At 60.6% G+C, this 12,584-nt stretch overlaps 1 protein-coding gene across 3 annotated transcripts in view; it reads left to right on the forward strand.

The window, feature by feature from the left end:
• BICRA (BRD4 interacting chromatin remodeling complex associated protein) overlaps positions 1–12,584 on the forward strand; it is a 78,384-nt gene that overhangs the window by 51,819 nt on the left and 13,981 nt on the right. For all 3 annotated transcript variants that reach the window (XM_070498368.1, XM_070498366.1, XM_044759071.2), the window contains exons 2-7: positions 1,734–1,834; positions 3,553–3,598; positions 3,682–3,724; positions 5,678–5,743; positions 8,072–10,036; positions 10,694–10,870. In XM_070498368.1, coding sequence (XP_070354469.1) covers positions 3,558–3,598; positions 3,682–3,724; positions 5,678–5,743; positions 8,072–10,036; positions 10,694–10,870 — 2,292 coding nt within the window. In that variant the 5' untranslated portion in view covers positions 1,734–1,834; positions 3,553–3,557. The remainder of the gene's footprint in view (positions 1–1,733; positions 1,835–3,552; positions 3,599–3,681; positions 3,725–5,677; positions 5,744–8,071; positions 10,037–10,693; positions 10,871–12,584) is intronic.

The following is a 12,584-nucleotide window of genomic DNA, read 5'->3' on the forward strand; positions in this document are numbered from 1 at the left end:
GGGATGGTGGTTAAGGGTGGGGATTCTGGGGTTACCCTGCCTTGGCTCAGATCCCGGCCTGGCCACTCACCAGCTGAGGGAACTTGGGCATGTTGCTAGCCATTCTGAGCCTCAGTTTCCTCATCTGCAGAGTGGGGCTAATAAAAGTACCTGCCTTATGGGGATTTAGAGAAAGTGAGATGGGTTAACACGTGTAGAGTGGTTAAAACCAGTGGTCGGCACACAGTGGTCCTGCGGTCTGTGTGACGCATCGTAATCCTCATTGTGGTCCATCCTCGTCCTTCGCGGATTCCGTATTTGCGGGTTCGCGTACTCGCTAACATTCGTAACCTGGAAATCGGCAGTCCCGGTGCTGTCCTGGCCGCCCGCGGAAGCGAGCAGCGCGGAGGAAAGTCGGAGTCGCCCGGAGCTCACGCTCCCGCCGAGGTTGCACGGGCGCCGCTCTGCCTTCTCGTCTGGGCTCTCGCGCTGTAAACAAGTGTCCTTTTTGTGGCTTCTTTAGGGCCACGTTTTTTGCAGTTTGTGCTTTTTGTTGGTGATTTCACTGTCGTGAATGACTCCCCGCGTGGCCCCCGAGGGCGGTCCGGCGTCCGTACTCGCGGGCAGGGGGTGGTGGTCGGTGGAGGAGATGCGGGGCTTGCGTGAGGCTCCGCTGTCGGCTGTGCGCTCCCCACGAAAAGGCGACAGTGTCTGCCGGATGATGTCTTTGCACAGAAAGGGTAACCAAGGGCTGATGGAAATGTCGCCAGAGGCTCTCCGGAGCCTAACCCGGGGTTTTGGTGGCGCGGTGCTCGTCCTGGGGGTTCACGGCGACTTCATAGAACATGGGGACCCGAACAAGGGACGGCGACCGTTATGTTAGATGGAAATGCCAATAAGTGCTGTGGAATAACGCCATCTCCCACAGGACAGTGTGTGACGTGTTTGCATATCGTGTACAGGACAACGTCTCGTGGTGTTTATGTGGTTTTACACTTGTGTCTGACCTCTGCTTTCCCACTTCCCCGTGAACCTCGTCTCTTCAACCCTTCCCCCTCTCTCTGTCTCGGTCTCTCTCTGAGTCTCTGTCTCCCTTTGTCTCTGTATCTATGTGTCTCTCTCCATCTGTCTCTGTCTCTGTGTGTCTCTGTCTCTCTTGTTCTCTGTCTCTGAGTCTCTGTCTCCCTCTTCCTCTCTGTCTCTCTTTGTCTCTGTATCTATGTGTCTCTCTCCGTCTGTGTCTCTCTGTTCTGTCTCTTTGTCTCTGTCTCTCTCTGTCTCCATCTCTGTCTCTGTCTCTCTGTCTCTGTCTTTCCATCTCTGTCTCTCTCTGTCTCCATCTCCGTCTCTGTCTCTCTCTGTCTCTGTCTCTCTGTTTCTCTGCCCCTGTCTCTCTCTGTGTCTCTGTCTCTCTCCGTCTCTGTCTCTGTCTCTCTCCATCTCTGTCTCTGTCTCCATCTCTGTCTCTCTCCATCTCTGTCTCTGTCTGTCTCTCTGTCTCTGTCTCTCTGTCTCTCTCCATCTGTCTCTGACTCTGTGTTGCTCTGTCGCTCTGTCTCTCTCTGTCTCTGTCTCCGTCTCTGTCTCTCTGTCTCTCTGTCTCTGTCTCCGTCTCTGTCTCTCTCTGTCTCCGTCTCTGTCTTTCTCCGTCTGTCTCTGTCTCTGTCTCTCTCTGTCTCTGTCTCTGTCTCTCTCCGTGTCTCTGGCTCCATCTCTCCCCCTTGCTCACAGCCTCTCTCACCCTCTCTCCGCAGCTGGCTCCCGAGAGGACGCTCCCCACGTCCCCGGCTGGGGGCCCCGTGTAGACCTGGAGTGGACGCCCCCTCCTTCCCTTCATGCTTCGTCGGTAGCGCAGGTAAGCGGCGAGCAGCCCCGTTCATGCCACGTGGGGGCCGTTGTCCTGGGCCCCCGGACGGGGCGGGAGCCCTCCTCCCTGGCAGAGCCCGGCCCGGCCGCCTCCGCCAGCCCCTCCTCTCCCGGGCGCCCGGGTCGCTGGCCATCGCCTCTCGCTCCCCGTCCCCTCCAGACTGGGCAGCGCCCTGGCTGGCCTCGTCCCCGTGGGCTGGTGGGGAAGCGCAGGGCCCTGAGGGCTGCAGACCTGGCGACCCGAGAAGGAGGAAGCATAGGCGGGGCCGGGAGACGGAGGCAGAGAGAGCGCCGTCCCCACCGCCAAACGCAGCCAGGGCCTTGGGGACGGTCCCCACGGCCAGCTGGGGGAGGGGGCGTAATGCGCGTGTTTCTGTGTGTTGCACGCCCTCCTGTAGACCAGGGCTGTCGACCCCAGGCCCACCAAGCGTGTGCGTGTGTGCGCATATGTGTGTGTGTGTGTGTGTGTGTGTGTCCCGTGCCTGTTTCTGGCCAGACCGTCTTTTGCTCTCATCACATTCTCCAAGGCCCCGTTCAGGGCAGACCCTCACCCGACCACGAGAGGTCACCCGAGACCCTAACCCTTATGTCACAGAGTGGTCGCGGGCGGGCGGGGGGAGCTGGGTGGTGGTGAGGAGGTCACGGGCATTAAGAGGATGCTCTTCAAGACTGTGAACCAGCCGAGGGCGCGTGTGCGAGGTTATAGCAGTTTGGGGGCATCCGTGACAGTCACCACATTCTCAGTGAGGTTCAGGACCTCCCCCACCCCCCCCAAAAAAGAGGGTTGGAACTCCATGGCCCTGGGTCTAAGTTGGTGCCTCTGAGGGACCGCGTCCGCTTTCTCGTGGCGTCCTGCCCGCATCCTTGAGGTCAGATGGTGGGGGTGGGTGCGCAAGTATGAGCGCTTCAGTTTCCTCCTCTGAAAACGGGGCTGACGACATCCCTTCCCCACGGGGGCCACGCGGACTCACATTTGGGACAGAGCTGGCACATGGTGCCCCCAACAGGTGTGCGCCATCCTCGTCCTCGTCGTGCCGGCCGGCTCTGCCTGCCTCCTCGGCTCCTCTGACTCAGGGCCCCTGTCCTCCTGGTCCCTCGCCTCACTCCCCTTCCTCGAGATCCACACTGTGCGCGTCTTCACAGGGGTCCCAGTGCCAGGCCGTGGGGCCCTTCCTGCCGCCTCCACTGCCCCTTCCCTCACCTGCCCATCTGGACGCCCCTGCCGCAGTCCACTCGGGGCCAGGCCCTGCGCGCAGCGAGGCAGGACGGCGTGGTGGCAGGAGCACGGGCTCCGGAGCCAGACTGCCTGGGTTCGAGGCCGCCCGGCAGCTGGGAGACGGAGAATGAGGGTCTCTATGCCTGCGTCTGCTCATCTGCAAAGTGGGGGTGGCGGGACCCGCCTCTCGGGATACCCTGAGGATGAAATGAGTGACGGGCGTGTGGATCCCTGGCTACGGGGCCTGCGTGTGATCGGGGCTCACGAGGGCTCGGTTGATGTCATCATCCTCTGAGGCCAGGGAAAGGCAGCCGTCCCTGGTCAGGAGGCTCCTGGTGGGGAGCTGCTCCCCAGCCCCACTCCTGCCCACAGACTCGGGGGAACAGAAAGCTGACCCCTCCAGGGCCTTGGCCCTTGAGGGGGAGGGCCCTGGCCCACGGCCGACGTCTAACCTGGTCTCCCTTGCCCTCCCCCCGCCCGGCCCCGTCCAGTGGCGATGGATGATGAGGATGGGAGATGCTTACTGGACGTGATTTGGTGAGTAACGGGTTCCCCCCCTGACCCCCGCCCCCCGCCCCCCCCCCACACCTCCTCAGTGTCTCCCCCCTTCTCTCTTTCAGTGACCCTCAGGCCCTCAACGACTTCCTACATGGATCCGAGAAGGTGAGAGCCGGGGCCAGGCGTGGGGGTGTGGAGTTGGGAGCCGGGAGGCTTGTCCCCCAATTCCGTAGGCATCTGCCCCCTGCCTTCAGTGAGCCGGGCATTGGGGTTACGGCGGGGGGGGGCAGGGGGTGGCACAGAACTGATGGCAGATCCCTGCCCTCACACCGCGCATGGTTTCCCGGTAAATAATGCGGCCGGTAACTGATTCAGGTGACAGCAGAAAGCCCCGTGCAGAGTACAATGAGCAATGATAACGTCACTCACACAACAAAAACGGCTGAAAAGAAAAAGACTGGGTGGGGGCAGGGGCTCCTTAAGACCCTCTCCTTGTGGTCTGAGTGGGTCACTCTAAGGAGGTGACATTGAAGGTGAACCTGACGGATCAAAGGGAGGTGCTCCGGGCAGGGCGAGAGTGTGGCACGTTCGAGGAACAGAAAGAAGGCCGATGGGCCGGACTGAAGGGGAAACGCGTAGGTGGGAGACTGGAGTGGACGCGGGTCACCAGGTCGTCCCGGGCCTGGAAGCCCCTGATGGAGGAGTTCAGGTTTTATCCTGAGCGCGACAGGCGGCTCTGCTGGGTTCTTAAACAGGAGAAAGCCACATATGATTTGCACCCCAAAGAATGGGACAGAGCCGGGATGCGTGCAAGTCTGTAGAGCGGAGCGGTGCATCCGTCATCTACGGCCGTGTAACAAATTATCCCAACGCTGAGTGACTCCGGACCTTTGAGAGTGCTCTCACGGTTCCCGAGGGCTGGGTGGGTGTTGTGGCTCAGGGTCCCTCCTGGGGCCGCTGTCATCCGAGGGCTTGTCTGGGGCCGGAGGACGGGCCTCCGCGATGACTCATCCCCTTGGCTGTTGGCTGGTGGTTCGGCACGTGGGCCTCTGCGTGGGGCTGCGTGAGGGTCCCCGAGACATGGTGGCCGGCTTCCCCAGAGCAGGTGGCCCAGAGCCAGGAGGAAGCTCTGTGCTTTTTATGACCGGTCACTTCATCACGTGGCGTCCCCAGGAGTGGGTTGCTAAGCTGGGGCGCCCTCGGAGGCAGGGGACCGGAGCTCCTCTGGTTGGAAGGAGGAGTGTGGGGTGATCTGTGGAGGGGAGGCGAGTGCCGTGGGACACTGATGGCCAGGCCCACGGGGCGGGCAGCAGAGGAGGTGCGAGGTGCGCAAAGTGGGACCACGCGCTGGGACGCAGAAGCAGCTAGACTCGCTGGTGGCTTCGATGTCGAGGCCGAGGGAGCGTCCGGAATGCCTCCCGGGTTCGGGCCTGAGCGGCTGAGCGGGTTGTGGTACCGTTTTCTGAGTCGAGGCATTTGGGGCGGATTCCAGAAGCCCGAGGGGTCTGTTGGCTGCAGCAGCTGGGGGTTCTGGACCAACAGCAGGAGGAGGGAACTGAGGGGACCTTGGCCGTGGACACACATTCTGCGGGCACTGACGTGGATGCCAGGCCCTGTTCTAGGTTCTGAAGACGCCCCTGGGAGTCAGACAGGTCCCTGCCCCCCTGGAGACAGGCGCAGGTGCCCGCATGGTGGGGCCTGCTGGGTCTTGGGCCGCATAGAGAAAGGAGTGACTTAGTAAGAGGGGACGGGAGGTGGCTGGGAGGACGTGGCCTATGTGACAGGTCCTGAAGGACGTGTTGCTAAAGAGGACGGGCAAAAGGCAGGGGGCACGGCTTGGGCAGCGGCGTGGAGGTGGGATCCGAGAGGCAGGCATGGCGGGAGAGGCTCGGACTCAGTGTTGGGGCTGCCTAGGGTTTTAAACGGGCTGCCCAGCCCCTTTCTTTGGGCCTCTTTCTCTGGAAGCAGAGTTTCCTGTGCCCCTCGCCCCCTCCCCGCCCCCTACCTCCTCTGTCTTTTTGCTCCCATGTCACCCTGAGCTGGTTTTTGTTCTAAGGCGTGGGGCTGCCCGCTGCCCAGCTGACCTCTGACCTCGGGCGGGGGCGGGTCTCGTTGCAGCTCGACAGTGATGACCTCCTGGATAACCCTGGGGAGGCCCAAAGTGCCTTCTATGAAGGTCCTGGGGTAAGTGGCTCCCGTCATGGCCCAGCTTGCCCGAGGTGGGCGGGGTCCGAGGTAGGGGAGGGGTCCCGCTCGTCCCCCCGACCCCGGGCACTTTGCTGGAGGAGGAGAGCGGGGGGCAGTCACTGAGAGCAGCGTGGTGTGGAGAGGGGCCCATGGCTGCTGGACCACCCGGGCTGGGCCCGCAGGCCCCTAGAGAGGGAGGTGAGGGTGCTGGGCCCGGCCCCTCCCAGGCTGGTGCAGAGCTGTTCTGGGAGCCGAGACAGACGCCGGCCCAGAGGTTCCAGGGGACACTTCTGGGGAGCAGGGGCTGTGTGACCTGGGGAATGGGGAGACCGTCCCCCACAGACCCCCGTCTCCACCTGGAAAATGAAGTCGAGGGTGATGAGCACAGCCCAGAGTGGGGAAGGCAGACGTTCACTGAGCTCCTACTGTGTGCCGGGCTGGGTGCCACTTGTCCTCTCTCCTCCGCCTCTGTCATTGTCACTGTCGTTTACGGAACGCTTATGGTGTGCCAGGCTCTTTAGGGTAATTTTTATTCAGTTCTCACAAGGACTATACTCATGTACTCCACACGGTTTTTCTTGCATAATATAAATGGTTAAATGCAGAACCCAGCAAATAAACATCACGTCCGTGTTGCTACATTTATAGACCCAGGAGCAGCGAGGAGCCTGTAGTCTTAGTTTGTGGTCGTTATTCATCTCATTGCCATCATTTTTTAATTCCTGTAAAGTCTCTGTTCCGGTTCTAAGCACCTCCTCGTACGTGATGTCGGTGAATGTCACCACCTGCCCAGGCGGCGAGTTTGGTTATGGCCAGTTAGCAGTTAAGAACTCGGAACTGGGCCGGCCCTGTGGCCAAGTGGTTAAGTTCATGTGCTCCACCTCGGCTTCCCGGGGTTCACCGGTTCGGATTCTGGGTATGGACCTACACACCGCTCATCAAGCCATGGTGTGGTGGCATCCCACATATAAAGTAGAGGAAGATGGGCACAGATGTTCGCTCAGGGCCAATCTTCTTCAGCACAAAAAAAAGAAAAAAAGAACTCAGAACTGCCTGGTTGTCGGTAGGGGGCTGTGTGGGCCCCATCCTTCCAGACACTTCCCTCCACTCAGCAGCTGAGTGGCCAGGTAGTGTCCCCATCTGGGAAACGAGGCTGGGGGCAGTGCCCGTCTCACTGGGCTGTTATGAACAACAACAACGTGGACAGTAATAATAATGATGGATGATGTTTCTCACGCACCAGCTGGCCGCCAGGTCCTGCCATGAGCTCTCCACGTGGATTAACTCAGAATCTGTCAAACTACACATTCTGGTCCATTATCTGGTCAGATATCAGTGGGTACTGCATGCCGTCAGCGTGATCGTTGCTGCGGGAGTATTTGCTCAAGTATGCACACGTATATCGATTTATAGGCTTGTCCTGGATCGCCATCCAGAACAGCGTGGGAAGCATTTAAGAAACAGCAAACTCACCACACAGCCGGCGCAAAGCGAGACTCGGGTCCGGCCGCCGCTGTGCCGCTATTTTTAACAGAACCACCATCTTTTACCCCAAACCTTTGGGGCCAGGTGTGTTTCGGAATTCAGGCCTTTTCAGGTTCTGGAAAGCTGATACGGACATGCGTGCGCTGCGCACAACACGGCACACGCTCTCCCTCTCCGTGGCCAACTTAAGAAGAGTTGTGTGATGTGGATAAATCATGCCTTTTCCCCCGAGAGTGCCACGTCCGTTCTGGTCAGGTTTTGCCACCAAAAGAGTTAGAAAAATGTCGAGTTTTTGGAGCTTTTTGGGTTTTGTAATTGAAGATAAATATTATGGGCCTGTAGGGCTGTTTAAAAAAATGGGTTTTAGGGGCTGGCCCGGTGGCACAGCAGTTAAGTTCATGTGTTCTGCTTCGGCGGCCCAGAGTTTGCCGGTTGGGATCCCGGGTGCAGCCATGGCACCGCTTGGCACGCCATGCTGTGGCAGGCGTCCCACGCATAAAGTAGAGGAAGATGGGCACGGATGTGAGCTCAGGGCCAGTCTTCCTCAGCGAAAAGAGGAGGATTGGCAGCAGATGTTAGTCCAGGGCCAATCTTCGTCAAAAGAAAAAAAAAAGGGTTTTATTACATTCTACTGACGTGTACACATGGGGAAACAGCCCAGATTCAGCAGGCACGTGGCACAGCTAAGCCTTGGCAGAGCTGGGATTTGAATCCACGTCCAGCCACGTCCAGATGGATGTTCTTTCTGATCGTGCCACCTTGACACCCAGTGTCCTTTGCTTGTGCCACGCCGGCCCTTGCTAACCTCAGCTCTTTCCTTCCACCTTCCCCGGCCTCTAGCTCCATGTGCAAGAAGCCTCTGGCAACCACTTGAACCCTGAGCCCAGCCAGCCGGCCCCCAGCGTGGACCTAGACTTCCTGGAAGATGACATTCTGGGCTCGCCGGCAGCGGGGGGCGGTGGTGGGGCCGGCGGGGGCGCCGACCAGCCCTGCGACATCCTCCAGCAGAGCCTCCAGGAAGCCAACATCACCGAGCAGACGCTCGAGGCTGAGGCCGAGCTGGACCTGGGCCCCTTTCAGCTGCCCACCCTGCAGCCCGCGGATGGCGGAGCGGGCCCGGCAGGGGCCGGGGGGGCTGCCACCGTGGCCGCGGGGCCCCAGGCCCTCTTCCCGGGTGGCCCTGACCTGCTGGGGCTGCAGGCCCCACCCACCGTGCTCACCCACCAGGCCCTGGTGCCGCCCCCCGACGTGGTCAACAAAGCCCTGAGCGTTCAGCCTTTCCTGCAGCCGGTGGGCTTGGGCAACGTGACCCTGCAGCCCATCCCCGGCCTCCAGGGATTGCCCAACGGCAGCCCCGGGGGCGCCACGGCCGCCACCCTGGGCCTGGCCCCCATCCAGGTGGTGGGCCAGCCAGTCATGGCGCTCAACCCGCCCACCTCCCAGCTCCTGGCCAAGCAGGTACCAGTCAGTGGCTATCTGGCTTCCGCGGCCGGCCCCTCGGAGCCAGTGACCCTGGCATCGGCTGGTGTCCCACCCCAGGGGGCCGGCCTGGTCATCCAGAAGAACCTGCCGGCCGCTGTGGCCACCACGCTCAATGGGAACTCGGTGTTCGGAGGCGCGGGAGCGGCCACCGCAGCGGCCAGCGGGGCGCCCTCAGGACAGCCGCTGGCGGTGGCCCCCGGCCTTGGCGCGTCACCACTGGTCCCTGCGCCCAACGTGATCCTGCATCGCACGCCCACGCCCATCCAGCCCAAGCCGGCGGGCGTGCTGCCCCCAAAGCTCTACCAGCTGACCCCCAAGCCGTTCGCCCCCGCGGGCGCCACCCTCACCATCCAGGGCGAGGCGGGGGGCCTCCCGCAGCAGCCCAAGCCCCCCCAGAACCTGACTTTCATGACAGCGGGCAAGGCTGGCCAGAACGTGGTGCTGTCGGGCTTCCCTGCGCCCGCCCTGCCGGCCAACGTCTTCAAGCAGCCTCCGGCCACCACCACCGGGGCGGCCCCACCCCAGCCGCCCGGGACCCTCAGCAAGCCCATGAGCGTCCACCTCCTGAACCAGGGCAGCAGCATCGTCATCCCCGCGCAGCACATGCTCCCGGGCCAGAACCAGTTCCTGCTGCCCGGCGCATCCGCGGTCCAGCTCCCTCAGCCGCTCTCCGCCCTGCCGGCCAACGTCGGGGGGCAGATCCTGGCGGCCGCGGCTCCCCATGCGGGCGGACAACTCATCGCCAACCCCATCCTCACCAACCAGAACCTGGCGGGCCCGCTGAGTCTGGGCCCCGTGCTGGCGCCGCACTCGGGGGCGCACAGCGCGGCGCACATCCTCTCGGCCGCCCCCATCCAGGTGGGCCAGCCCGCGCTCTTCCAGATGCCCGTGTCGCTGGCCGCAGGTAGCCTGCCCACGCAGAGCCAGCCTGCGCCCGCCGGCCCCGCGGCCACCACCGTCCTCCAGGGGGTCACGCTGCCCCCCAACGCCGTGACCATGCTCAATGCCCCCGACGGTCTGGTGCAGGCGGCCACCCCTGCCGCCGCCGCCGGGGAGGCCACGCCGGTGCTCGCGGTGCAGACGGCCCCCCAGGGGCCCCCGGCCGTCAGCACGCCACTGTCTCTGGGCCTCCAGCAGCCGCAGGCGCAGCAGCCGCCCGCGCAGGCCCCTACCCCTCAGGCTGCCGCCCCGCCTCAGGCCACCACCCCCCAGCCCAGCCCGGGCCTGGCGTCCAGCCCAGAGAAGATCGTCCTGGGGCAGCCTCCCTCCGCCGCCACCACGGCCATCCTCACTCAGGACTCCCTGCAGATGTTCCTGCCCCAGGTAACCAGGGCCGGGGGCTGCGGGGTGGGGGGTATGGGGGAGGGACCAGGGGGAAACTGGATGTGGCTGGGCAGCAACTGGGGAGGGTCTCGTGGGTTAGGGAGAGCATCTTGGAGGTGGCACCCCTGCTCTGGGTATGGGCGTCCCCTAGGATGAGGCTGAGGGTGACAGGGAGCCAGACAGACGGGGGAGGGCCCCTCTGACAGACAGATTGTCAAAGAGAGGGATTGGTTGACTGACAGAAAGACAGACACAGAGACTGAACGGCTGGCTGGCTGGCTGACAGAAAGATTGACAAGGAGGGGGACTGACACATAGACAGACTGTCCTGTTGGACTATCGGAGAGGGATCACAGAGAGCGGGCAAGACGTGGACGGACAGATGGGGCAGAAGATGGAGGGGAGATGGCGCTGGGAGATGACCCACAGGGACCCCGTGGGACGAGCTGCCCAGTATGCAGCCCCCCTGGCACCTGGACCCCAGGATCCCGGCCCCCCCCCCCGACCGGGGGCCTCTGTGCCTGGCCTCTCGGTGCCCCTCCCGCCCGGTTCCCACCCCTGCTTCTCTGGAGCATCAGTTGGGGCGGGGGTCTCGGGGTGGGGGGCTGCGGGTCCGTGCGGGTGGCCTTCTGACCCTGTGCGGGCTGCCCATTTCAGGAGAGGAGCCAGCAGCCCCTCTCCACAGAGGGCCCCCACCTCTCCGTGCCCGCCTCGGTCATAGTCAGCGCCCCGCCTCCCGCCCAAGACCCAGCCCTGACGGCCCCTGTCGCCAAAGGAGCTGGCCTCGGCCCTCAGGCCCCCGACAGCCAGGCTTCCCCGGCGCCGGCCCCCCAGGTAGACGACCCCAGCAGCCGCTGCTGTCCTGGCGCAGCCCGGCCTCGCCCCCTCTCCCCGCTCCTCCTCCGCTCGCTGGCTGCCCTGCCTGCTCTCTGTCTCACCAGCTTGGGAAACGGTGCTCTCCTTCCCTCCCCAGATATTTCCTGAGGGTCCCCTGATAGTCGAGGACCCTTGAGACCAGGGCCAGCCCCGAGGGAGCCCACACCCTAGGCAGCCACACAAGAAACACACAGCAGGCAATGTGTTATTTCCTAAAATTACCATTTTCCTATCCGGATGAGGAGTGCATCCAGATAGTTCACATTTCCAAACATTCGGAAAGATCTAAGCAAAGCCCCCTCTCCGGAACCATGGTCTCCTGCTTGTCCCTCCCTGGGCCGTTTCTTGCGTCCTTTTCCATGTGCCGACAAGCCAAGTGACGTCTGGATCCTTTTCCTCCCGTTTTTACAAAAACGATCTCATACCCCGCATGCACGAAGTTTTGCATCTTGCTTGTATTGTTTGAAAATTTATCTCGGAGACTGCGCTCTGTTCTTTTATATGACTGCGTAGTATTCCGTGGTGTGGCTCTGCTGTTGTTTTTTTTTTTTTTTTTAAGATTTTATTTTTTCCCCCTAGCCCCCCGGTACATAGTTGTGTATTCTTCGTTGTGGGTTCTTCTGCTGTTATTTTTTTAACCAGTCCTTGTTGGTGAGCATTTCGGTCACTTCCGGTCTTTAGCTATTATGAGCAAGGCTGCAGAGGACGACTCTGCACATATGTCACTTTGTAGGATAAGTTCTGAAAAACGGAGATGCTAGGTCTATCTAAGAACAGATGATTTGTAGTTTTGACAAGAGTCGCCAAGTTGCCCTCTTTGGAGTATCGATTGGTTTATCCTTTATCAGCAATATATGATCTGTGCCCGTTTTCCCATAACCTCAGCCATGTATTGAACTTGGTTGATTTGGTTGGTGAAAAACAGTATCTTGTTTTGTTTGAATTTGCATTTCTTTTACTATGAATGAGGCTGTGCAGGTGTTTATAGATTTAGAGCTATTTGTGTTTTCTTTTCTACGGAGTTGTCTGTTCCTACCCTTTGCCATTTTAAAATTTGGGTTACTGGTCATTTTCTTGTTGATTTGTAGAAACTCTTTACATATTAGGATAATTAGCTTTTGTCTCATGTGAGTCATAAACCCATGAGAGGTGAGGGAAGGCCACATTTTATTCTGGAGCGAGGGAGGTTGTCCTTGTTCGAGAAGGACCAGTGGATAGGTAGATTAGGTTGGGTAACAAGAGGAGGGACTAACATCAGCAAGGCAGATCAGGATGGCAGAAATCAGCCGGGCTTTGGTCCTAAACGGCCATGATTTCCCTCTGAGGCTCTGCTCCTTCCTTGTGACTTTAAGCCACCAGTTTCTTCCTTCCATCAACCAATGTTTGGGCAAGGAGGCGCTTACGATGTGCCCGGCCTCATGCTGACCCTGAGCAAGTGTCTGTAACTGCTGAGCCTCAGTTTCCTCATCTGGGAAATGGGAGCAACAGTTTCTTCAACGTCTATCAGGAGGAGTAAACGAGTTAATAGATGCTTTGCGCAGAGTGAGCCTTTGAGAAATATTTGCTATTATTATTTTAGCTGTTGTTGTTATGGGTAGAGAGCGGGTCTGGTCCAGAGGGACATGGGGCCAAGATGGCATCAGTTCCTGTCTGCAGAGGGAGGAGCAACTGG

The sequence above is a fragment of the Equus asinus genome, chromosome 26, assembly GCF_041296235.1.
Source record: "Equus asinus isolate D_3611 breed Donkey chromosome 26, EquAss-T2T_v2, whole genome shotgun sequence".
Lineage (NCBI taxonomy): Eukaryota > Metazoa > Chordata > Mammalia > Perissodactyla > Equidae > Equus > Equus asinus.